This window comes from Gymnoscopelus braueri, assembly GCF_963280865.1.
Source record: "Gymnoscopelus braueri genome assembly, chromosome: 20".
Classification (NCBI taxonomy): Eukaryota; Metazoa; Chordata; class Actinopteri; order Myctophiformes; family Myctophidae; genus Gymnoscopelus; species Gymnoscopelus braueri.
The window spans coordinates 39,723,316-39,750,331 of NC_137622.1; the positions used below are offsets into that span (position 1 = coordinate 39,723,316).

Genomic DNA, 27,016 nt, shown 5'->3' on the forward strand with positions numbered 1-27,016 from the left:
GTATCGGCACACCACTACTATTTAACTCTTTAAGACCGGGAAACGCATCTGTGTAACCACTTAAACAATTATTTTATACTTTGGCTATTCAAAAATAGCAGATCTACAAGCTCTTATGAGCTTGTAGATCAGCTTCTTTTTTTTTTTTTATCTTGAAATGTGTGCAAATCTTTGAATATATATTTTTTCAAGCAAACATATTTTACTCAAGTATTTACTTCTGGGGGGTCCCTGGAACAAAATATTTTGAGACGGTGGTCCGGCCAAATACATATCATTTTGGGTGGTCCTTGACATGAAGATGTTTGAGCACCACTTGATTATAGCAACATAAGGATTTAGAAGACACTTGTAGAATCCCAAAAAGCTAAGATTTGAGTAAAATGTTCATCTTTAAAACATACATATTCAAAGATTTGCACACATTTTCACCATTTTTCAAAGAAAATAGCAGATCTACAAGCTCGTAGAGCGGCACTCGGTGCCGCGCTACGAGCTTGTATATCTGCTGTTTTTGAATAGCCAGAGAAATCTTGAAAAAAAAAAAATGACACAAATGCGTTCCAGGTCTTAATGGCTTCACAGAAAATATGGGTGGCACATTAAAACGTTCTCCATATCAAAAATGTTACCTCTTTGCTGTCGGCAGGACCCAGGGCCAGGTCATACAGGCCGTTAGCGGCTACGTTCCCAACACCGTCCAGGAACCTGAAGTTAGTCACCAACTTAGCACTCAGGTCTCTGTTCAGGAAACGCATGAGAAAAAGCAATGATACACAATGTGGTCGTCATGGTTACAGTACCTTCGTTTTTTTCAAATATTAACGGAGAGAAACCGTTTGGAAATCTGTAGGGGGGGAAAGAAAATACAAATACACATCTAAATGTCTCTACTATGGACATTCCCAAAATAGGGTTGAATGTCATTAAAAAGGTTTATTTGGGGTATAAAATGTGCCTCTGAAAATGGGAAATAAGTGAGCACAAAATATGGATCTAGCAAATAAAAACTAAAATACAAATACAAATGTCATAACTTTCTGTAATAGTTGTGTGTGTATATATATATATATATATATATATATATATAATAACGTGTCACAAAATCCCAAGGCACTCATGTTGCGTCTGAGCATGCAACATACTAATAATCAGTTTGCCATTTTTCCATCAACACACTTTTGAGCGCACACTACAGCAGCACACAATATTATCAAACAGTACGGAATCTTAGGAAAGAGCCCCATCTTGTGACAAAGCAGAGGTACTACACATACATTCCACTGCGCCACATACAGTGATATTATGCTTATGCATAATACAGTTCAGAACATCATTCATGTGTGTGTTTATCTGTCATATTATGTAAATATGTATATGCCTCTCTATTGGGAAATTCAACAAAGTGGTCTAGTGAAATAAAAACAGTATAATTCATAACTTTGTGTGTACTGTATAGCCAAGGAATTCAAGTTGGCAAGAGTAATCCCTCTATATAAAAAAGGAAGCAAACTAGACCCTGGCAACTATAGGCCTGTTTCCATCCTTTGTTCCATCTCAAAAGGTCATAGAGCGATTAATCCAAGAACAAATCAACAGCTACCTCAGCGAGCGAAAAACTGTTGTTTGAATCAATTCCAATCGGGCTTCAGAACATCCCACTCCACTGACACATGCCTACTGTATTTGACCGACTACATCAAACGTGAGGTAGACTCGGGCAAATACTGCGGCATGGTCATGCTGGACCTCCAAAAGGCGTTTGACACTGTAAACCACTCAATTCTACTTGATAAGCTGAAGGCGATTGGTTTTGATTGCATATCACTAAATTGGATGAGATCTTACTTGGAGGGTAGAGAACAAGTGGTTGACATCAACGGAACCATGTCCTCATCCCTCCCGGTGAGCTGCGGGGTTCCTCAAGGCAGCATTCTAGGGCCGTTACTGTTCCTTCTATACACGAATCCACGGAGCGCTGCCCTGGGCGCAGCCATTGCTGCGGTGTCAATGCTCCGCGGACGCGACACCGCAGCAATGGCCGCCTACAGGCAGCGCGTCTGTGGATTCGTCTATACATTAACAACATGAATGCTTCCTGTAACTGCAAACTGCAAACTGTTCCTGTTCGCTGATGACTCGGCACTCCTGATCTCGGGTGAGGACAAGTTGCAAGTTGAGGAAGCTCTCAGCTCTGAACTCTCAAAAATCCGTACTTGGCTTACCGATAACAAACTGTCACTACGCCTTGGGAAAACTGAATCCATTCTCTTTGGGACCAAACATTCCCTCAGTAAAATCGATGACACAATCATCACTAGCAAAGAAGAGATTACCTATTTGGGATGTATTCTTGACAAATACCTGACAGGTGAAAGCATGGCAACAAAGGTGGTCAAAAGAGTAAACCAGAGAACCAGATTTAAGGGCAGAGTTTCCTCTTTTGTCAACCCCCAGGCCCTCAGGACCCTCTCAGGGGCCCTGATTCAGCCCCTTTTTGACTATGCTTGCTCCTCTTGGTACTCCAACACCTCAGTGTCACTGAAGACTTTGTATATATTTTTTATTTTTCATGCTTTTTTTTTGTACATTGTGGTATTCTTTCTCTGTATTTTTATGTTGATATTTGAACTGTTTGGTTGCTACTATATACACGTCTATGAAATTAAGTCAAGGACCCCAACGGAAACAAGTCCGCAAGGACTTTTTTGGTCTGACCTTTTAGACAAAAGTATTATAAATGTAACTGTGATGTTTTACATTCTTTTGCCTAATAACATTTTCAATCAATCAATCAATCAATAGCTGTATTGGTTGTCACCAGTGGTGGAAAGTAACTAAGTACGTTTACTCAAGTACTGTACTTAAGTACAATTTTGAGGTATTTGTACTTTACTTGAGTATTTCCAATTTCCAATACTTTTACTTCTACTCCACTACATCTCAGAGGCAAATATTGTACTTTTACTCCACTACATTTATTTGAAAACTTTAGTTACTAGTTACTTTTCAGATATAAACTATGATATAATGAAACATACATTAACCACTTTAGCCCTATTTTATACATAGGCTATTTGAAAATAGCAGATCTACAAGCTCACGACACGTCGTGAGCTTGTAGATCGGCTATTTTCAAATATTTAGTACTTTTACTTTTGGTACTTTAAGTACATTTTGATGCCAATACTTTTGTACTTTTACTCAAGTAAATTTTGAATTTTGGACTTTTACTTGTAACAGAGTATTTTTATATTGCAGTATTGGTACTTTTATTTAAGTAAAGAATTTGAGTACTTTTTCCACCACTGCAGACATGTGTCAGGACTAGCCATGGTTCACATGACGCTTGTTTCAGGGCTAGAGTAGTCTGGACTAGTCTGTCTCAGACACACCGTTTGTAATCCGCTGCGCCACATAAAATGTGAATGTACATTGTATCAACAAAACACACACACACACATGTTGTTTATGAACGGTGTGTTGTGTTGTTTATATAGCATTGAAGCTAAGCTAACTCACCGTATCTCCTGGGCAGTGTACATGCCGAACGACATGCTCTCCAGGCGCCTCCATGGCACCTCTTTACCGAACAGCATGGTTTGTGAAAGATTCTCCACAAAGCAATAATGATAACAAATGTTTTAGAGGATTCACTTATGAATTAAGTCATAATTGAGCGTCAGACACACTGGGGCAGTGGCACACTGTCCTCTCTCTCTCTCTCTCTCACCACACGTGGGTTCCAGAGTGTAGAAGAGAGAGTAACGTGACGTCACGCTGTGATCTCTTGTGGTTCTAGCCATGGTTCACATGACGCTTGTATACAAGCGTCATGGTGCCGAGTCCCCCTGGTCTAAAGTTGTGTTCGATTTTTTCACATTGCCATCTCTCACATAAACATAAACGTTCAGATTTCAAATATAAAGTGCTTACCACCGAGCCACGGATGTTACAAGGCGATGCGGACCGCGATGAGTACCCGTATCTCCCGTATTGTTCAATAAAAAGCATTTTAATCCCATCACCGGGCATTTTCTCCAAATTGTCTCCGATACTTTCAACCATGCGACACTAATGGTTGGGAGGTGTATTGCACTCTGATACATTACAAAAAAAAAGAAAACAAAAAAGAAAATGGCCGGCGATGGGATTAAAATGCTTTTTATTGAACAATACGGGAGATACGGGTACTCATCGCGGTCCGCATCGCCTTGTAACATCCGTGGCTCAGTGGTAAGCACTTTATATTTGAAATCTGAACGTTTATGTTTATGTGAGAGATGGCAATGTGAAAAAATCGAACACAACTTTAGACCAGGGGGACTCGGCACCATGACTGTCATGGTATGACAGTCATGTTTCAGGGCTATTGTGGTTCCAAACATCGGAACTATCTCTTTCAGATAGACAGACAGTGAGAGCACTTTCGCATTCTATTCTCTCGATGGGAGTCAACTAGCTGTAGAATACAACTCTCGTAGACGTAGCCTATTTATGATTCTGACGTTTTCAATCTACGAGAGTTGTAGGGTTCACCCCCCATGGACACAGGGACTTTCAGCACTATGCCCCGTAGACACTCCAAACATGTACACATTGAAAACCCCCAAGCCCCAAATGTTAACTGTCTCTACGCGGTAGTAGTTTAATGTAATAATCCATATCTCTCAATAAAGAAGTGTTTTAATGCCGTCTGTGGCCGATTCTGTCGGAAGTTTCCAATGGGCGGTAGTGACGGGTAGTGACGGGGCGCATCCGGTGAAACCCAGAATTACACTAAATGTAAACAGGAAGTAAACGAGGGTGAAAAAATGGTGTTCGGTCACACGGCATTAAAACACTTCTTTATTGAAAGATATGGATTATTACATTAAACTACTACCACGTAGAGACCTTCTGTATAGTAGTGTGTATATCTGCCTGCCTCTTATATTTCATCATGATTTGTGTGCATGGGGTCCTCATCTTAAACAAGCGTAATGCTTAATGAGGGTTTCCAGTTTAGTAGACCTTGTATTGTGAATTTGTACTTCCATGTACTGTTATGTACTGTCATGTACTATTCTCATGTCTTTCTAAATAAACTACATCAATCAATCAATCAGACAGTTAATATTTGGGGCGTGGGGGTAAGCACCTTTATTTTCAATTTTTACTTGTTTGTTTTACATGTCTGTCTCCATGGGGGGTGAACCCTAAAACTCTCGTAGATTGAAAACGTCAGAATCATAAATACGTCTACGAGAGTTGTATTCTACAGCTTGTATAAGTGCATCATGCTGCATATACAGTTCATAACATCATGTGTGTGTTTATCTGTCATATTAGGTAAATATGCCTCTCTATTGGGAAGTTAGCCTAGCTAATGAAATAAAAATATATCATATATAACAAACACACACACACACACACGCACGCGCGCACGCACGCACACACGCACGCACACAGGCACACACACATGAACACACACCTTCACCCCCGCCTTCTAAGGCTACTTGGTTCAGTCCTCCCAGGATGCATTGTGGTTCCAACATGGCGTCGGCAGGAGGCAGGCATGTAGGACATTATCTGTTCAATAACAGCAGGATTCTGAGAGTAAATAACCTCCAACTGAGGTAAGACTATTATTATATGTTGTTATTATTATTGTTATGTAGTTATTATTATTGTTATGTAGTTATTATTATTGTTATGTGTATAACAGGCATGTAGGACATTATCTGTACAATAACAGCAGGATACTGAGAGTAAATAACCTCCAACTGAGGTAAGACTATTATTATATGTAGTTATTATTATTATTATGTAGTTATTATTATTGTTATGTGTATAGCAGGCATGTAGGATATTATCTGTACAATAACAGCAGGATACTGAGAGTAAATAACCTCTCAGTATCTTACCTCTCAGTAAAAGAGGTAAGACTATTATTATTATTATTATTATTATATGTTATTATTATTATTATTATGTAGTTATTGTTATTATTATTATTATTATTATTATTATTATAAAATAAGCACCTATTGAAAGACAAAAGTGTGAGTTCTGGAAAAAAAACAAAAAAACCTGACAGCAGCACTAAACAAAACTACTTATTGATTATTATGATATTTATCTGTGTTTTTATTATTGTCTCCAGGAGCTTTGTTTGGAGTCCTGTCACGAGACAACAGACTGCCACGGCCAAAACAGGTAAACATACACTGTCCGTTCATGGAAATTATATATAGTATCATATTGGAGAATTGGATATATTGCCCAGGTGAACAATGAATTATCATTTTGTCCAATGCCAATCCCTTATTTATTTTTTTTGAGTTCTAGCGTCTAGCTTATACATAGCCCTAGAATGTATGTGATCTTACATACATTTCATGTATTCCAAATGAGTCGTTTCACATCCCTACCCCATATGTTTGTGCTTCCCAAACATCGACTGTTTCCAAAGCAAGTTTTCACATGTTCAGTCCAGCAGTCATTTCAGGTTCGGCCTCTTCGCTGGCAGACAATGTTGTCCGTGTGAAGCTCGTGGAAAAGTGGAGATATTTTATTAAACACACGTTTTCTGGCAGAACTTTTAAATGGATATGAAAGTAGAGGACAATATCTGACTCCAAGTCTTAGGAATTCATTATTGGGTGAGTTACACATGCATGCGGAGATCAGTCTGCTAACCGTGGGCGGATGGGACCGCTCTATGGCTGTGTATTTGGAATACATGAAATGCATGTAAGATCACAGACATTCTAGGGCTATACAATACAATGTTTTGATCAATATTTTGCCAAACAGTGCAACATACATGCAAACCAATATAAATAAACAAATAACTAGAAGTATGTATATCAAACTTCAATAACTTCAGTTATACAATGAACAACCAAACAAGTATGAGACACACATGAAGTGAACTTTTTTTAAACTGCTATTTTAGCCGCCTGGCAGCTCAGGCACAAAATGATTTTAAAGAATTGCGCATTTTTCTTATAAAAAAAATATCTGTACAAATCGTCTGTAGAACTGCCATTACCGAGGTCGTCAAAACAGTCAAATAATGATGACAGCTATATCATTACATTACAGTCATTTAGCAGACGCTTTTATCCAAAGCGACTTACAATAAGTGCATTCAACATAGGTAGGGAAACAAAACTACTAATCACCAGAAGTCTTAAGTGCATTTTCTGCTAAAACAAGCAACCAAGAGTATACCTAGCGCTAAGGTAAAAGTGCAATATATCAGCTACCTACTTTCTTAAACAGATGAGACAAATAGCAAAATCAAATGAGCAAGAGCTAAAACAAATAAGTGTATTGACTAAACAAGATCCAATATGACAATACAACAATAAAGCAAGAGTTTATACAACTAGTTAACAACAAGTAGGCAAGGCGAAGAGGAAGGGTAGCGTTTCCTGAAGAGGTGGGTTTTCAGCCTGCGGCGAAAGATGGGAGTGACTCTGCTGTCCTGACATCAGTGGGGAGTTCATTCCACCACTGTGGGGCCAGAACAGAAAAAAGTCGTGACCGTGTAGATCGGCCAAGAAGGACCCTTGAGTGACGAGGCAATCAGTCGCCCCGAGGTGGCAGACCGAAGTGGTCGGGCAGGGGTGTAAGCATCGACCATAGCCCGGAGGTAAGAAGGAGCTGTTCCTTTCACTGCCCTATAGGCTAGCACCAGGGTTTTAAACTGTATGCGAGCCGCTACGGGGAGCCAGTGCAGAGAACGGAGAAGGATAGTTGTGTGGGAGAACTTGGGGCGGTTGAACACCAGACGAGCCGCAGCTTTCTGAACAAGCTCCAGAGGTCTGATGGCAGATGCCGGAGCGCCAGCTATATCGGCCAAACCAATGTATCGGTCGGGCATTAAGCCTGACCGACCGATACATACTTGGTTGCGTGCGCGGTGTCGGGCTCAGTAAATAGCAGATCTACAAGTTCACAACGCGTCACCAACGTGACGCGTTGTGAACTTGTATATTTGCTATTTACTGCATGCAACACCAGCACGCAACCCAGTATAAATCACGCTTTAGTCGTTTCGATTCTGATTCAAACGTCTGTGTGATGAGGCTGTAGTGAAGCCAGTATTTCTTCTGCTTTTCACAGAGTCTGCAGACACTATTGTCCTTCCCAAGAGAAAAACATGGTATGTGTCTGTCTTTTGTTGTTGTTGTCATCAGTGTGTGCTCTTTAATCCGGTGCCACCCCGTATTCCCAAAATATCAATGTATTGCATTCATGGTGATAACAGAGAATAATGATTTAAATAATAGTGTTGTTGTTGTTTAGCCTGTTGCCTCCTCGTATGGTGGTCCTCCTAACTGCTGTTTTCACTCAACAGGAGCAAGGAGGCTGTACTGCAAGCTCTGGCCTCTACCGTCAGCATGGTCTGTCTGTCTGTCTGACTGTCTGTCTGTCTGTCTGTCTGTCTGTCTGTCTGTCTGTCTGACTTCAATGTATGGTTTTGTCTCAACATAGAAAGTGTGTGTGTGTGGGGGGGGGGGGGCTTTTACTCTCTTTTTATTCTCTCTATAAAATACCTTATATTTATACTCTCTAAGACGATGTGCCACTTCAGACAACGTGTTGGCATTTATACTAAAATCCCTGTGTGTGTAAAATTTTAAGTTTTCATGGGAATATAAAAAATGAAATAAAAAATGTATTGCAAGATATATTAAACCTGAACTGGTGAATGTAAAATCAATTCAGCTGCACATGTTGGGAACAGGAACGCGCTCCCCTCTCTCACTGTAGGTTCATTGTTTTTGTCCTTTAACTAACTGTGTCTCTGTCGGGTGGAAACCTCCAAAACCGTTTCAAATTCAAAGATGGCGAAAGTAGCGGAGCTACAAGCTCGAAAGGCGGCGCGAAGCCGCGCGTTTGTGGATCTGCTACTTTTGATGCTTTTGTGTGACGCTTTGGTAGGATCAATTAGGCCGTTAATACCTGGAACGCATCTGTGTCACTTTAGATTTCTTTGGCTATTCAAAAATAGCAGATCTACAAGCTCATAGCGCGGCACCGAGTGCCGCGCTACGAGCTTGCAGATCTGCTATTTTTGAAAAATCTTGAAAAATCTTTGTTTATATTTTTTTCCGAGAAATTGTTAGGATTTAGATTTTTTTAGACGCGACCTCAGGTCTTAATGGGTTAATTGACAAAAAAAAGAACACAAAAAGAATATGAAGATAAGAGGTTTCTGACCGACAGCAACAATATTTATGATGCTGATGTGTGTGTGTGTGTGTGTGTCAGTCTAATGTCCTCTCTCTCTCTCTCTCTCTCTCTCTCTCTCTCTCTCTCTCTCTCTCTCTCTCTCTCTCCTCTACTCTAGGACCATACAGCACATCCATACCAGTTCCAGGATGACCCCTACCTCTCCCCAAGGACCCTTGCAGAGTTTGTATGTCGAACTTTTTTTGTTTAGCTATAAAAGCAGTGGTGTCCAAAGTGCGGCCCGCAGGGCCATTTGCGGCCCGAGGACAAATTTTATGCGGCCCTTGGCTTCAATCCTAAATTGTATTATGAACGGCCCGCCTGCACCTTCAAAAAAATAAAAAGATTTATAAAAGTGAAATTAGCATTTTCCAGCTTGCGCGCGCTGGGGCGTTTGGGTGTTTTCATATTTTCTAATTTGGCTCCCTTTGAGAAAAGTTTGGACACCACTGAGCTATAGCTATAGCTACCTGGTTGTCTTAGTGTCCTGTCTGAATGTAGTGTGCGGTAAGTCAGTGGTTCCCAAACTGGGGCTCGGGACCCCCCAGTGGCGTCCCCAAATTATTTTAGGGGGTCCCTAGATGATTAGCTTGATGTGCAACATTGTTCTCTCACTCGACAGTAAACAAACCAACATACATTATAAGTGTATAAAGGGTATCTGCACATTTCTAAAGTTACAATTTAATGACTTTTTAAGACCTTTTTAATACCAAGTTGGCCAAATTGACAAATGTTACTTTAAAAAGTGGCAAATATTGTGAAATTTTCACAATATTTATATGTGGAACCGAGTCTTAACTAAATGTAATGCCTACAATTACAAGTGGTTGTCAGGGTGGGGAGTCCCCAGTTCAAATATGATTATTTTGGGGGGTCCTCAGTTCAAATATGACTATTTTGGGGGGTCCCCAGTTCAAATATGATTATTTTGGGGTCGCGGCCTGAAAAGTTGACGTTTCATTGTCGTACAAATAATTGCTATTAATCATTTAAATGTGTCTGTTTTTGGCATCGAACATTGGAACACGTGAATACAAATTTAATTTCTGTTTGCCCAGGTCCGGTATGACAAATAACTTAAATATACAAAGCGTTACTGACATATTTAATACTTAAACATTTCTTTTTTTTTATAGCGGAAATAGCTGATTTACAAGCTTACGTGTCACACGTTGTAGATCAGCTATTTCTGCTTTTTTAATATTTGAAAAAATAAAATCGACACAATAATCGGGATTATCTCAAATAATTGCGATTAGACGATTACTCTCTCTCTCTCTCTCTCTCTCTCAGTTCAGTTCAGTTCAGTTCAGTTCAGTTCAGTTCAGTTCAGTTCAGTTCAGTACTGTCTGTCTGTCAGTGGTGGAAAAAGTACTCAAATTTCTACTTAAGTAAAAGTATCAATACTGCAATATAGAAGTACTCTGTTACAAGTAAAAGTCCAGAATAAAGAAATTACTTGAGTAAAGGTACAAAAGTATTGGCATAAAAATGTACTTAAAGTACCAAAAGTAAAAGTACTACAATGTTTGAAAATAGCAGATCTACAAGCTCACAACGCGTCGCATCGCGACACGTTGTGAGCTTGTAGATCTGCTATTTTCAAATAGCCTAGATATAAAATAGGGCTAAAGCAGTTAATGTATGTGTCATAATATCATAATTTATATCTGAAAAGTAACTAGTAACTAAAGTTTTCAAATAATTGTAGTGGAGTAAAAGTACAATATTTGCCTCTGAGATGTAGTGGAGTACTTAGTTACTTTACACCACTGCTGTCTGTCTGTCTCCCTCTCTTCTGCAGAAGCTGTATTCTCTCTCTCAAGAGTCCGGCAAAGCTGCAGCCAAATACTTTGTCGACACCAATCCAAAGTTTTTCACCAAAGACTTTGCTGAGCCCCACATACCGGTGAGCGAGAGTTACACACGCACTAGGGGTGTGCCGATACACTAATTTTATGAAACAATACAGTTTCACTGTTTCAGCCCAGCCCTGCACATGAACTCTGCAGCCGCACTGAGGCCCCTGCTGGAAAGCATCCCAGCCCAAACATTAACGTAACTAATAATTGGGCCGCATGACCCAGAAATGACCGTAATAATCCTAAAACGGGAGCAAAAATATATTTAAAAAAAAAAGTTTTTATTTTATTTTTTCTTCTGTTTATCTTTTCTTTTGTGGCCCATTTTAGTTTTATTCGACTAAACATCACGAGATTATAGTCGACTAAATCTACAGTTGATTTAGTCGACTAAAATGTAATGTGGCGGTGCCTTGATGGCGTCCTAATGGCAGATTTTACACTTGGTTGCATGCTGAAAATAGCCGATCTACAGATCTACTGTACGATCTACTGTAGATCTGCTATTTTCAGAGTGCAACACCCGAGCGCAAACAACCTAAAAACCTAAAATAACTTGTCTTAGTTCTACTGGGTCTCTTCTCCACTAGTCCCTCCTTAACATTTTAGTCTGGTTTTTATTTGTTGACGAAATTGTCAATATATTTAGTCTTACTTTTAGTCATCGTAGCTTAGTTTTTATTTAGTTTTTATTTAGTTTTCGTCAGTGAAAAAAGGTAGTCGACGAACTTTTTTTGTCATAGTTTTAGTCGACGAAATCAACACTGCATTACAGTTAGATTTGTTCAGCATTAGGCATTTAGCAGACGCTCTTAATCCAGGCATGTTACGTTAATCATGCACATGGGGCGCCATTCTGCAACATGAACATTTAGGCATATTTAATAGTGTTATTACTGCCTGAAGATTATTTAAAAAATTGATATATATCGTCTTGGTCGGGGGAGTATGTCCAAAACTGTTACTTTTCGGGACAAAAAAAAAAAAAAGAGCAGATCTACAAGCTCAAAAGCTTTGATGCTTTTGTGTGACGCTGTAGTACGATCAAGAAGTAGGGTGTTCATTTACCAAAAATATTTGGTAAGAGGTTTCTGCCCCGACAGTGACGATATATATATTACCGTGTGTGTGTGTGTGTGTGTGTGTGTGTGTGTGTGTGTAGTGTCTGATGCCAGACACGGTGTCCCTGCGTCTTGACGAGGTGAGTGAGGAGGCCTTGAAGGAGAGGATCAGCCTGAGGAAAGTCACGGCCGCCATCGACATGTACGATCAACTGCTGCAAGCTGGTAAGCACAAGGATGGATTCAAGTGGTATAGTAACCAGTGGTCAATAAAACTAATGACCGAAAATGGCCAATCTACAAGCTCTCAACACGTCGCCGTGGTCAAACCAGCAATAGAGCGCCCGCTGGCCTAGCGGTCCAGGCCATACCACATAGGCTGGTAATCCAGTCTGACAGCGCGTTGCAGGTTCGACTCCCGATTCCCCGACGGCCTTTGCTGCCTGTCAGCCTACCTTCCTCTCTAATAAAGAAAAAGGCCCAAAAATATCAAAAAAAATAGCAATAGAATGAATTGAATTGAGGGCAGCGGTGGCCTAAAGGCTAGAGGAGCGCGTTTGTAACTGAAAGGTTCCGGGGTTCGGAAGTGAAGCTACAACACCGCTGAAGTGCCCTTGAGCAAGGCACTGGACCCCCAACTGTCCAGTGCCCACTTACCACTTACTTCACCCAGTTCCACTGGGAACTGGGTGTTCCACTTACTTCACCCATATCTGCATCCGGTTTCATGGCCTGGGTTCCGTTTCCGGTTTTTGATTATTTTCCCCCAGTCATTTTCGTCCAAAATAGGTAAACAAACGTATTTTCACACGGTATAACGGACAAACGGACAGCTTCTCTTCTATAATCTATGGTCTGGGTGACGATCAGTCATCGCCGTCGTGTATCACATCGTAATTTTGACGATCAAAACAATCTGGGAGGACGTCACATCCGTTTTCATGTTTTTCCCTGTCTAATCGCTCAAGAAGGGTAACAATGACACAAGGAGCTGATCAAGCTATCATGTGCTGCTCTCTAGTGGCGGATTTGTGCTGCGTCTTTAGAAAACAGTCTGATCAATTATTTTCATGAAAATTTTCAAAATATAAAAATAAAAAAAACACGAAGATTGCTGGCAATGGGGGAGTACTTTATGAAAATACTCTGGCAGTCAAAGAGTTAATGTGTGAGCGTGAAGCAGGGCGTTCCTGAAAAAGGGAATTTGTTCTCAGCGAACATCCCCCATGGTAAATAAAGGTAAAAATAAAAATACATTTTGTACAATTGTTTAGGAAATGGAGCGTGTGGGGGTGGACTCCTTTCATGCTGTTTCACAAATCACAGATTAGGACTAGGCCTGACGAAAGGTTTCAGTCATGAGATTTTGTTTTATTACACGGCTTGGTTGAGTGCTTGATTCTGATTGGTCAATCGCTGAATTCGGCGGTGTGTTATTTCTTGATAATGACCGATGAACAGACCTCTGTCTAATCAAAGACTCAGAGCACCTGCTCATATCAACCTGTGCTGCTTGATTTTATGCCGCATCCAATATGACAGCCATGTAAACAAACACACAATGTCATTTACAACTAAACGTTGCTCTCAAGAATGTTTTTGAAAACATTTGAAGCGAGAAATAGACGATGCAATAACCAAAAAGCGATTCTATTTGATCCACTACACTTCCTTGTTTGACCGTGGCTTTTGGGTCAATTTATTAATTTATGTTTTAAGTAGCCGTGTAATAAGCTCCGCGTCGGTGGATGCTCACCCTGTAGGGCTTTAATTTTCAATAATGACCACCTCCCCATACATTATCCCTTGCTTATTTCTCACTCACACACACACACACACACACACACACACACACACACACACACACACACACACACACACACACACACACACACACACACACACACACACACACACACACACACACATCACACACACACACACACACGTCATAAGTCTGTTGTCCTCCAACCCAAATCTCCAGGAGCAGTCATCTCCTTGGAGACGACCCATGACCTGCTGGACCTCGTCTGTCTCTATGGCGACAGAGACCCTCTGCAGGAAGGAGGAGGACCTGAGACAGAGGAAACGGTGAGATGTCCCTCCCCACGATCCCATCCATTTGAAACATCCCATTAGTAGGCGTGGCTGCCGCTCAGTGTTTAGGTTAGGTTTAGGCGTTGGAATTGGAGTAAAACATGATGGTTGGTTGCGTGCCAGTGTTGTACATCGAAGAATAGTCGATCTACAAGCCCACAACGCGTTGCACGCTTGTAGATCGGCTATTCTTCGGCTTTAGGCTTACAGTTCAGGGTCCCCACGGTCATGAAATTCCTGGAAATATTTTGAAATAAAGATTTAAAAAATCCAGTACTGGAAAAGGTTTGGAATTGATCAAAAGGTCCTGGATATTATCAAGGGTCCTGGAAAAATATTTGGCTATTGATTTTTTTTAATACAAAACATTTTCATAAACATGTATAACATTACACAAAATATGTAACATAAGTAGTTTTTCGCCGAACGGGCTGTGTAACACCCCATCCGCACTGCCAGCGATGCGACGTGATGCGACGTGACGCGAAGCGAGCGGGCGATGTAATCTCATTAAAATACATGTTTTTGAATGAGACCGTCCTGACCTACCGAGAGCGACAACGAACCGTGCAACGACGTCGTCCACCCCTCCTATTTTCGCTCGCAGGGTCACTATGCCCTAATTTTGCACGAAATGTTGAATGAAATTGTACTATTTTATATTCTATGCTTTATTTTTGCTACACTGCCTATCTTTGGGCATTGTACATAGGAGTAAGAGACACATTATTGCGCTTAACACATTGACCGCCAGAGGTTAATCTCATAATGTACTCACCAGTGCCAACGTTTTATTGTTGTTTTTTGTTTTTTTCACGTCGCCATAGATCTTGTTAAAATCCTTAAGATTGAGCCGTACACGGTCTGTTTACATCGGCGACATCTCCCTGCGTGTACCAGTCCAAACCACGTGTCAAACGGAGCCGCCATGTTTGAGTTCTGACCGTTTATGTTAACATGGGAAATGCGAGGATGAAAAACTACATTTCATGGTTTCAGGTTTACAGGGCTTTTTGTGTACGACTTAGAATGGAGGCAGACGGGAAACAAAAAACGGGATCGCACTTCCGGTTGACTTCGGGTGGTGTTACACTGAAAATGGTCCCCCTAGAAAATTGAAAAAAGAAAAAAAAATCGAAAAAAAGGAAAAAGCACCACAGCCCGTAGGCTACGGGATCGGCGCTTAACCGTTGGATTTAACGGCCCGTAGAACTACGGGCCCGGCGGTCAATGTGTTAATGATTGTTTCATAGGCCTGGAAATTGGGCTAAATATTCTGGGAAAGTTTTGAAAAAGTTTTGGAAATTCATTGCTAAAAATGTGTGGGGACCCTGACAGTTAGAAATGCCCAAAAAATGAGTAAGCTTATGAATGGCTTTCTCCTAAAACGTTACTGTCCTCACGAGTATAGTAATAAAAAACCTGTGTGTGTGTGTGTGTGTGTGTTTCCAGGCCCAGGAGGAGTCCGGGGAGGAGGTGAGGAGGAAAAGAGGAGGAGGCAGGCCGCGTCGGGCCTCAGACTTCCTGCCGTGGAAAGACAACAACAACCACGCAGAGAGGATCTTCGGCCTGCTGTCAGAGAGAGACACGGCATGCTACTCTGCTCTGATCAGGGGCATGGTGAAGGTATAGGACCCCCCCCCCCCCCCCCCCTGTTGGACCCCCTGGACCTCTCCATCGAGAACCAGTGCGTTAATAGACACTGCTTTAGACAAAGCACACGAGAGAGAACCGAGTTATGAGTTTCAACGTCATAGTGTTCCAGTTCCAATTGTGTCTGAAAACACCTCTTTACTGCACCTTTTAACACATTGAGTGTCATAAACGGAATATTCTGGTTAAAAAAAAAGGGGGGGGGGAACGTTATTTCCACCAGAGGGCGCTCTAAAGCAGGAAATTATCCTAGGACCCTTTAATCCATTAAAGACCTGGAATGTGTGTGTGTGTGTGTGTGTGTGTGTGTGTGTGTGTGTGTGTGTGTGTGTGTGTGTGTGTGTGTGTGTGTGTGTGTGTGTGTGTGTGTGTGTGTGTGTGTCAAAAAAATAGCAATAGAATGAATTGAATTGAGGGCAGCGGTGGCCTAAAGGCTAGAGGAGCGCGTTTGTAACTGAAAGGTTCCGGGGTTCGGAAGTGAAGCTACAACACCGCTGAAGTGCCCTTGAGCAAGGCACTGGACCCCCAACTGCTCCAGCGGAGCTGCTCAGTGGCCAACAGAATGAGACTTTTGGTTGTACTGGTCAAGGTTTTAATGTGTGAGCGTGAAGCAGGGCGTTCCTGAAAAAGAGAATTTGTTCTCAGCGAACATCCTGTGTAATCGTGTGTGAGTGTGCATGTGTGCGTCACATGTTTCTAACACACTAAATTATATTTAGTCTCAGTTTTAGTCACCATAAGTTATTTTTTTTTTTTTTTTCGTCAGTGAAAAAAGGTAGTGCACAAACATTTTTCGTCATAGTTTTAGTCGACGAAATCAACACTGGTGGGCAGAGGGACTTTTCCACTGCGCCGCCATTACTTCCCGCCCATTGAAAGAAGTTGACAGTCTCATCACATCCCAGGACGTCTTTATGCTCCTCTTCCACGGCCAGGGGATTTATGGAACCACTTCCACATTTTAGGTGGATTAAAGGTTTAATGACATTCACTTTTACACCACATTCAAAGTCTTTGTCCTGGTCCTTCAAAAGTGTACAAAAAAATGTAAGTGAAAATTCCATTCCAGTGATCCATGGCAGGTGTTTTTCTCTCACATTTCTAAAGCCTTTTCAACTGCAATGAAAAAAGAAATCTTTGCCTGCGGGTGTCGCTGGTGAGGGATTTTGCCTGTCAATCATCGCCTCTGCTCCGCCCCCCCCAAAGGAAAGGATAGGGGAGGGGAGGGGCGAGGAGGAGAGTGGGCGGGATTAATCGACTGTGACCTCACTGTCGAAGGGCCAAGCTCAGATTACTTTTCAGCCTAATTATTCAGAAAACCCCAGACCACAGAAAATCCACTGAATGTTCTAAGTTCAGGTTTTTTGGGTGTAATTGAGGTCATAAAACCCCAAATAAAACATTGAAAATAAAAAAAGTGAAAATGAATGTCATGATGCCTTTAAGTTAATCAAGGGAGAGAGAGCCAGGCTGGCGTGTCATATAAATATAAATTAGGTCTTTCCTCTGCACAAAGCCCCTCTGAAGGCCCCTCATGTCCACCGCACTGAGGGGCTGTTAGGAGTTTATCATAGCAGGGGATTAGGACCAATAACCTCCATTTTAAAAGGCCAGGACACATGCTCTTTCTTAACGGACGGATTTGAAGGTGGGGTCAGACAGGCTCAAAGGGAACCGGGTTCAATCAACCAGTATGTCTTCTGCCACCAACTACTCTATTGGTGCATTATGCAGAGCTCTTATTGCAAAGTTATAGACTCAAGGACTCATCTTTCTCTATGTCATGGGTCTTCAAAAGAGGGTCTGGGACCCCTAGCTACAGGGGGAAGGGATCTTTGTGTGATGGGAAATTTGTATGTATTTATTTACATTAACAACTCTTGAAAATAGCAGATCTACAAGCTCACAACGCGTCGCACTGTGACACGTTGTGTTTACTAAGTTTGCTAAGGGGTTAAGCGGTTAAATGTCTGAAAATACACATTAACATGATGCCTACTTATAAATAGAAAAGATCTTGTGTAAACAAACACACAAACAAAAACATTCATGGACACTGACAGTGCTGTCAAACAAGTCTATGAAGCTATCTATGAAATGTATGAAAGAGTTTAATCTGCAACACAATCTTATCATTTTAACCCATTAATACCTGGAACGCATCTGTGTCACTTTAGATTTCTTTGGCTATTCAAAAATAGCAGATATACAAGCTCATAGCGCGGCACCGAGTGCCGCGCTATGAGCTTGTAGATCTGCTATTTTTGAAAAATCGAGTAAAAAAGAATGTGGGTTTTTCTTTCAAAAAATTGTTAGGATTTAGAAGACATTTCTAGAATCTTCTCAGGTCTTAATGGGTTAATATGTAGTGGGGGGGTCCCTGCTTCAGGGGTCCTTGGCCTGAGAAGACGTTGAAGACCCCTTTTCTCTAAATACTGCGTTAAGAGTCTATTAGGCTTGAAAGCAGAGGCTAGGAGCTGTATATGAGTCCAGGAAGAGCCAGTCAGCCAAACTAATCCAACTTCCTAAAGGCAAAACAAAACATGACAATCAATGAAGAATTGTTTGCAGCATAAAGATACATAAATAAAGTGAGTTGTGCTGATATGTTTGGCTGGAGGAAGTTGTCTGTGTCCCTGTCAACACTTCCAGAGCGATAAGGCCTTGATGCTGTCAGCATGCCACCAGGCTTCGGGGAGAGAGACGGCAAAGATTAGCAACATGCTATTTCAGCCTCCCATGCACACACCTCCTCCACCAGTGGTGGAATGTCAGTAAGTTAAATTAGTGTAGTGTAGTGCAGGGACGTGCAGAAGGATTTGGAGAGGCAGGGGCTGGAATTTCAAAGGGGCACTTTTTGGATTTTGTTTCACTGACAATTACCATACTTTTAGGCCTTAAACCCCGAAAAGGTATCACTGCGTGCTTAATGGCCTCAAAGTCACGCACCCAACAAGCTTTGAACTGAGCAGATTGGACAATCCGTTCCAGAGATAATGGCCAAAACATCTTGAAAACGGCCACTTTCGCCGATTTTCGATCGCCGATTTTTGGCCATCGTCGCCCGTTTTTCTTTAATAACACGGGCTAGGAAGGTTGTACGGCGACAAACTAGATACCTGAGAAAAGTTCACTTTTAGCTGCATCCAACACATCCACTGGCATTTCCGTCAGCCTTACCGTTAGCCCGCTTGGGGCAGTTGAACCTTTCTTCCTTTTTTTTTTTTTTTCCAGTCTGGAGAGGGCACTTTTTTAGCGATGGGTAAAAGGGCAGGGGCTCAAGCCCCCTTTCATGTCTATGTGTGCACGTGCATGGTGTAGTGCAGTGGTTCTCAAAACTCATCCGTGTGCTGATTTGCGAGCTGAATCATGACCTTGGATCCCACAGAGTCCAGCCACCTGTGGAATGCACATCCTCCCTACACAGATAACAGTCTAAGCATCTACTGTCTCAATGCATCGGCCGGGAACTGGAGATAGCACACAGTGTCTGTCTGTCTGTCTGTCTGACTCACTCTCTGTCTGTCTGTCTGTTTCTCTCCAGCATGGAGCCTACGTGAAGGCATTCAACATTTACACAGATATGCTTAACAACAGATTGACAGGTAAGTACCCCATCAGGGTGGTCAATAGTACAATTAGCTTCTCAGGACTTGATTGGAAATACAAATTGTAACTTAAGGTCTGCAATCCTGAGCTGATTTCAATGAATTAAAACTCCAGCATCCGTTCTGACCTGTGCTATGGGGGCCACGTGGCTCGGGAACCTTACTTTTAGGGATGGGACAATAATCGGTATTATAGTTTATCGTGATTAGAAACGCTCACAACCATCGTATCGCGGAGATTTTTAAGTTATCGTGAAATTGTCCTTCATCATACACTAGGATGAATTAGCTTTAGTTGAGCTGCAAATTCAGTACAACTTCCAAACATAGGAGATCTACAAGCTCACAACATTGTGAGCTTGTAGATCGGCTATTTTTGGTGAACATTCCCCCCCCCAGAATAGGGATGCTGGGGGTTCAAGTGGTTAACAAAAGTGGCATATAAAAGTTTTAAGCATATTTTGATTATCGTGATAATATTGTTAAAGGACAACTTTGTTTTTTTACAACCAAGGTTTATGTTTTAGCTTGTAATTAAAGTAAATAAAAAGATGAGTGTTAATTTTTTTTCATTTACTGCTTTCTATAGGGCATAGCAGTGGCGGCCATTTTCTAGTTCCACTTCAAAATACTCAATGCATTTTTCCCATTGACATTTCCAAAAATATTTATATCAATTCATTTAAGCCTAGAATCAAGCCATCCAGGGTCCTGGTGAATCATGACCATAAAACATTTTTTTCTGTGATTTTATTTTATTTTATATTTAATTATATGATATACTATATTTAATAAATACCCTTTGTTTTGCCGTTTTCAAAAAAGTTTTTTCACAGAATCAAACGTTTTATGGTCATGATTCACCAGGACCCTGGATGGCTTGATTCTAGGCTTAAATTAATTGATATAAATATTTTTGGAAATGTCAATGGGAAAAATGCATTGAGTATTTGAAGTGGAACCAGAAAATGGCCGCCACTGCTATGCCCTATAGTTTTAGCAATTTTCGCGATCTTTTTTACAGTGGGCGGGGGCATTCGGGCAGGTGGCTAAATATGTCTTTTTTTTATTACACAATAACCTGGCGATTTCTTTATTATTATTTACAGTAGCTCTTCTAGCCCCCAATAACTCACATCTGGCCATCAAAGACCACTTTATTGTGTAAAAAAAAGACATATTTAGCCTATATAGACATATTTAGAAACCTTGGTTGTAAAAAAACTAAGTTGTCCTTTAATCGCAATTATTTTTGCCACAATAATCGTGACACGTAATTTTCATATCGTCCCATCCCGGAATAAAAACACACAACCAGTGGTCCTTGGGGTGGTACCAGGGGGTCCCCAGCGAAATTAGTTAACATAGCGTCAGAATCATTTCAACCACTTAGCTTCGGCTATTGAAAAATAGCAGATCTACAAGCTCATAGCGCGGCACAGAGTGCCGCGCTATGAGCTTGTAGATCTACTATTTTTGAAACAATCTAAAAAATGTGTGCAAATCTTTGAACATATTTATTGTAAGAGAGCATTTTTAACTCAAATCTTTGCTTCTGGGGGGGGGGGGGGTCCCTAGAACAAAACATTTTCTGATGGGGGTCCGCGGCTGAATGTATATCAATTTAGGGGTCCTTGGCATGAAAAAGGTTGAAAACCACTGATCTAACTGACTCATGTCACTCCTCTCCTCTCCAGGTGATATTCATCTTTTCAACGCACTGGTCGCAGCTGCTCCGTTGGTCAGAGAGAAATACAATGAGAGATGGGACCTCATTACCGTAAGCCTGCTTTCCAGTGGTGTAAAGTAACTAAGTACATTTACTCAAGTGCTGTACTCAAGTACAATGTTGAGGTATTTTTTACTTTACTGGAGTATTTCCAATTTTCAATGCTTTTGCTTCTACTCCACTACATCTCAGAGGCAAATATTGTACTTTTACTCCGCTACAATTATTTGAAAACTTTAGCTACTGGTTACTTTGCAGATATAAATGATTATATTACAAAACATACATTAACCACTTCAGCCCTATTTTATACATAGGCTATTTGAAAATAGCAGATCTACAAGCTCACAACGCGTTGTGAGCTTGTAGATCTGCTATTTTCAAACATTTTAGTACTTTTACTTTTGGTACTTTAGTATATTTTTATGCCAATACTATTGTACTTTTACTCCAGTAAAAATGTAACGTATGTCTATTAATTTGACTATTCCTGTGTAGAATCAATGTAGCATTATATATATATATGGTTTGGAATTTATTCTCAAACATCGCTCATGTAGTGCAACGGTTTGCAGTTATAAAGATGTGATCTTGAGAACCATGAAAAACAAGAAGGGGTCTCACAACTCACTTTAAAATGCTCCAATCTTTATTATACAACAGGTAGTTCCCACCAAGCAATCTGATTGGTTGAAATAGCTGTCTAGCCGTGCTTCAAACCAGCATCATAGCACAGGCCTAATCACATTAATAAATCACTCCGCACTGCAGTCCGCACCTGATTAGACCATATATGGCACAGCTGTGCTGTGACGTCACGCTGTCCCACGGTAGGAAAACAAACAGCACGGCGAAAATAGCCGATCTACAAGTTCACAACGCGTCGCCAGGTATCGCACGGCGAAAATAGCCGATCTACAAGTTCACAACGCATCGCCGCCGCGTTGTCAGCTTGTAGATCAGTTATTTTGGCCACGTGACACGGTCGTACGACGGAGCATATAGCCTACTGGAATTCATTCCACTGCGCAAGCATTGATAGCTCAGCTGTGTTGATGAGACGTGCCTCAGGCTCATAGCGCTGCTACAGGGACTATTTAATGTCTCAGTGAAAAACTCTTCTCTTTACAGGGAAACGGATAATAGCGAAACGTTTTTATTATGAATTGCTCCACAATATGAATACATTTGGATGTGTTTTGTTGGTAACTGTTGTATAATCGCAATATTACACTCGAGGGTGTGCTTTACCTTACTTTATTGGCACTTCTGTGATGCTCGCGGAACTCGGCTTCGCCTCGTTCCTGACCGCATCACAGGCGTGCCAATAATGACGGCAAAGCACACCCTCTCGTGTAATATTGCTTAATTCACAGCAGCAGCAAAAAAGAATTAACAATGTTTCCACCTTGCAGCCTTTTTCAAGTTCCAAACTTGAAACTTGAAAAAGACTGCAAAAAGACAGCAAAAAAAGTTTGCAAGAGTATTTTGGCTCAGATGTGCATTCATTTTGTCTTTGAGTGATCTTGAGAACCACAAGATCACAACAAAACTTTTACCCATTTAGACCTGAGCAGGGTTGCCAGATCTGCTTATTATAATTTCCCCGCGATATTTTGTTTGAAAATAGCCGACCTACAAGCTCACAGCGCGTCGCATCGCGATGCGTTGTGAGCTTGTAGATCTGCTATTTTCAAATAGCTGATGTATATGTTAAAGTGCTCATGTGGCCCATAGTTGCTTCTTTTGGGCTGGTTTTCCTAGACCTGGTTGCTTGTTTCTCTCACAGAATCTGGCAACCCTGGACCTGAGGCTGATTCTAAAAACGCCTTCTAAATCCTGACCTAAGTTTTCCGGGAAAAAAAATTACAACAAATGTATGTTGCTATATACTGTACATAGTAACAACGTTCTGAAAGGTATAGTTTACAGATGTGTGTGTGTGTGTGTGTGTGTGTGTGTGTGTGTGTGTGTGTGTGTGTGTGTGTGTGTGTGTGTGTGTGTGTGTGTGTGCGCGTGCGCGTGCACACTGTAGGAGCTGCTGAACCAGATGAAGGAGCACAAAGTTCAGCCCAACCTGTTGACTTTCAACACCATTCTGAAATCTCTGAGGCGCTGTGGCTCTCTAGCCAAAGCCATGAGCCTTCACACACTGAGTGAGATGAAGGCAATGGGGATAGGTTGGTACACACACACACACACACACACACACACACACTCACCAAGACTAATGTCAGGCAACACCATCACAAAATATCACCGGTCGTGGAATTAGCACATTTTATGCCCCACTGGATGCATTCATAAATGCAACAAGGCTTTCCAAATGTAAGGTAACAGGCCCAATGTTGTATTTTAAGTTGTATTTATGTAATCTGCCATGTGCAGTATGAAGCTTGAGTGTTTTAGTTTGTTATTCGTTTGTTCATTGTTTGTGAATTACTATGTCGGTTCACTGTTTATGTCAAATGAAATGCAAAAGTGTCCTTGTAAGTCCATATGGGCTGGGCTTCCTTGGAAGCATGACGCTTAAATAAAGAAAAAGCAGTCAATCAATCAATCATGTAAGCATTCTCAGTGCAAAATAGCCGACAGCAGTTGAACTAATAAATAAAAGCCGATACCAATATATTCCGATACTAAATCTTCATGTTAATATCGGTCGACAGTGGTGTAAAGTAACTAAGTACATTTACTCAAGTGCTGTACTTAAGTACAATTTTGGGAATATTAATATTATCTGACATCTCCAGTGACAAGTCACAGAATTGTGTGTGGGGCAGGAATTAATTGGCATAACAACTAAATTGGGGCGAAAAGGGGGTAAAAAAAAAAGCGACCCAAAGCATGGGACATGTTCTAAATTTCAATACAGCAAAGCATTTGATTTGAAAAAGAACCAGTGCAAATAGATGTGTCTGTTTGTGTGTTTGTTTCTCGGCCCAGCACCCTGCCTGGCATCGTTTGACCATATCCTGGCCATCTTCTACAGAGGAGGTAAACCATTGTGACATTTCACTTGACCATTCATTGTCGCACAAATAATTGCTTAACGATTTAACGCATTGAGTGCCAAGGACGTAGATCTACGTTGTTTCAAATCGGGAGGGAGGGAGAGGGAGAGAGGGGGAGAGAGGGAGAGGGGGAGAGGGCTAGCGTATTTTTACAACAACAGTTGACAAACGGATGCACAAGACCGCCGTCTCCATTTATTTATAAACTCTTTGGATAGCAGAGAAGCAATTATTATAACCTATATAACAGACAAGCGTATTTTGACAGCAACAGGAAACAGCCAACCAATGTCGGGGCGTGGTTTGCCCAAAGCACCGGTCTTGTCCCAAATCACGCACCACTGACATACGTCAATGACCTTTTGACCTCTGTCCACTGCAGCCACCCCTGCCCACAGCCACACCACTGACATACTGACCTTTTGACCTTTGTCCACTGCAGCCACCCCTGCCCACAGCCACACCACTGACATACTGACCTTTTGACCTCTGTCCACTGCAGCCACCCCTGCCCACAGCCACACCACTGACATACTGACCTTTTGACCTCTGTCCACTGCAGCCACCCCTGCCCACAGCCACACCACTGACATACTGCAAGAGACCATGCTGGAGGTGGCAGGAAAGAGCTTCACATGCCAGGACCCTGATGACGGTAATTTGTGCCCCCGTGTGCAGTGGTGGAAAAAGTACTCAAATTCTGTACTTAAGTAAAAGTACCAATACTGCAATATAAAAATACTCTGTTACAAGTAAAAATCCAAAATTCAAAATTTACTTGAGTAAAAGTACAAAAGTATTGGCATCAAAATGTACTTAAAGTACCAAAAGTAAAAGTACTAAATATTTGAAAATAGCCGATCTACAAGCTCACAACGCGTCGCGATGCGACGCGTTGTGAGCTTGTAGATCTGCTATTTTCAAATAGCCTATGTATAAAATAGGGCTAAAGTGGTTAATGTATGTTTCATTATATCATAGTTTATATCTGAAAAGTAACTAGTAACTAAAGTTTTCAAATAAATGTAGTGGAGTAAAAGTACAATATTTGCCTCTGAGATGTAGTGGAGTAGAAGTAAAAGTATTGGAAATTGGAAATACTCAAGTAAAGTACAAATACCTCAAAATTGTACTTAAGTACAGTACTTGAGTAAATGTACTTAGTTACTTTCCACCACTGCCCGTGTGTGATTTTGTGACTAAAACTATGACGAAAAATGTTCGTCGACTACCTTTTTTCACTGACGAAACAAAAATTAAGACTAAATATATTGACAATTTCGTCAACAAATAAAAACTAGACTAAAATGTTAGTGAGGGATCTAGTGGAGAAGAGACCCAGTAGAATTAAAAGACACGTCGTTTTATGTCTGGTTGCGCCCGGGTCTTGCGCTCTGAACGCGCTCACAACGCTCTGAACGCGCGTACAAGCTCACAACGCATCGCGGTGTGAGCTTGTAGATCTGCTATTTTCAGCACGCAACCAAGTGTAAAATCAGCCATTTCGATGCCATCAAGGCACCGCCAACATACATTTTAATCAACTATAGATTTAGTCGACTATAATCAGTGGTGGAAAGTAACTAAGTACATTTACTCAAGTACTGTACTTAAGTACAATTTTGAGGTATTTGTACTTTACTTGAGTATTTCCAATTTCCAATACTTTTACTTCTACTCCACTACATCTCAGAGGCAAATATTGTACTTTTACTCCACTACATTTATTTGAAAACTTTAGTTACTAGTTACTTTTCAGATATAAACTATGATATAATGAAACATACATTAACCACTTTAGCCCTATTTTATACATAGGCTATTTGAAAATAGCAGATCTACAAGCTCACAACGCGTCGCATCGCGACGCGTTGTGAGCTTGTAGATCGGCTATTTTCAAATATTTAGTACTTTTACTTTTGGTACTTTAAGTACATTTTGATGCCAATACTTTTGTACTTTTACTCAAGTAAATTTTGAATTTTGGATTTTTACTTGTAACAGAGTATTTTTATATTGCAGTATTGGTACTTTTACTTAAGTACAGAATTTGAGTACTTTTTCCACCACTGACTATAATCTTATGATATTTAGTCGACTAAAACTAGACAAAAGCTAAAACATTTCGGATGACTAAAATATGACTAAAACTAAATGGAATTGTATTCAAAAGACTATGACGAAAACTAAATTAAAAAATGTTGTCAAAATCAACACTGCATCAAAATGGAGTGGTCAGTTGTGGGAAGAAAGTCTGTCATATTATTGATCCTGTTCTCTTTTGCTGTCTTTCTGCATCGTCTCTCCAGTCAACTTCTTCTCCAACGCCATGAGAATAGTAAGTCTGTTTCCCTCTGAATTAATATCCACTGTCTACAACAGGGGGTCTTCAACAGGGGGTCCGGGACCCCTAGGGGGTCCTCAGAGTTACTACAGGGCGCGTGATAGCTGTGTGATATGATTATTTATACATTTTTTACATTAACTCATTCACTGCCACAATTATTGCTGGCCGCGTTTGCCCACTGCCAGAGATTTTTCATTGAAAAAAAAAAGTACTCAGGAGCCGAGATACAGAATTTTTAAGTTTTAAGTTAACAAGGAAGTGGATGGGAGTGTAGATCTTTAAACAATCATATCTCCTTGGTCTTTGGGTCAAATTTGAAGAAAAAAAACTAAAAAAAAAAAAAAAATTACGTTTTTTACGTCAGTGGCAGTGAATGAGTTAACCACTTGAACCCTAGCATCCCTTTTCTGAGGA

At 40.9% G+C, this 27,016-nt stretch overlaps 2 protein-coding genes across 4 annotated transcripts in view; one reads left to right on the forward strand and one right to left on the reverse strand.

The window, feature by feature from the left end:
- The window catches only part of polr1a (RNA polymerase I subunit A), a 445,779-nt gene extending 442,072 nt beyond the window's left edge, over positions 1-3,707 (reverse strand). For all 3 annotated transcript variants that reach the window (XR_013932195.1, XR_013932196.1, XM_080415292.1), the window contains exons 1-2: positions 3,523-3,707; positions 633-741 (exon numbers count right to left, since the gene is read on the reverse strand). Coding sequence is in view for 1 of the 3 variants with exons in the window: in XM_080415292.1 (XP_080271418.1) it covers positions 633-741; positions 3,523-3,599 (186 nt within the window). In the remaining 2 variants the exon portion in view is untranslated. The remainder of the gene's footprint in view (positions 1-632; positions 742-3,522) is intronic.
- Positions 3,708-5,535: 1,828 nt separating this feature from the next.
- LOC308075687 (small ribosomal subunit protein mS39-like) overlaps positions 5,536-27,016 on the forward strand; it is a gene marked incomplete at its 5' end in the record, with an annotated part of 52,187 nt that continues 30,706 nt past the window's right edge. Inside the window, 16 exons of the mRNA XM_080415635.1 lie at positions 5,536-5,618; positions 5,708-5,770; positions 6,146-6,198; positions 8,116-8,155; positions 8,351-8,396; positions 9,347-9,415; positions 11,036-11,140; positions 12,256-12,379; positions 14,139-14,245; positions 15,704-15,877; positions 19,449-19,509; positions 21,210-21,292; positions 23,277-23,421; positions 24,188-24,238; positions 24,818-24,910; positions 26,565-26,593. Of these exons, the coding sequence (XP_080271761.1) occupies positions 5,536-5,618; positions 5,708-5,770; positions 6,146-6,198; positions 8,116-8,155; positions 8,351-8,396; positions 9,347-9,415; positions 11,036-11,140; positions 12,256-12,379; positions 14,139-14,245; positions 15,704-15,877; positions 19,449-19,509; positions 21,210-21,292; positions 23,277-23,421; positions 24,188-24,238; positions 24,818-24,910; positions 26,565-26,593 (1,326 nt within the window). The remainder of the gene's footprint in view (positions 5,619-5,707; positions 5,771-6,145; positions 6,199-8,115; positions 8,156-8,350; positions 8,397-9,346; positions 9,416-11,035; positions 11,141-12,255; positions 12,380-14,138; positions 14,246-15,703; positions 15,878-19,448; positions 19,510-21,209; positions 21,293-23,276; positions 23,422-24,187; positions 24,239-24,817; positions 24,911-26,564; positions 26,594-27,016) is intronic.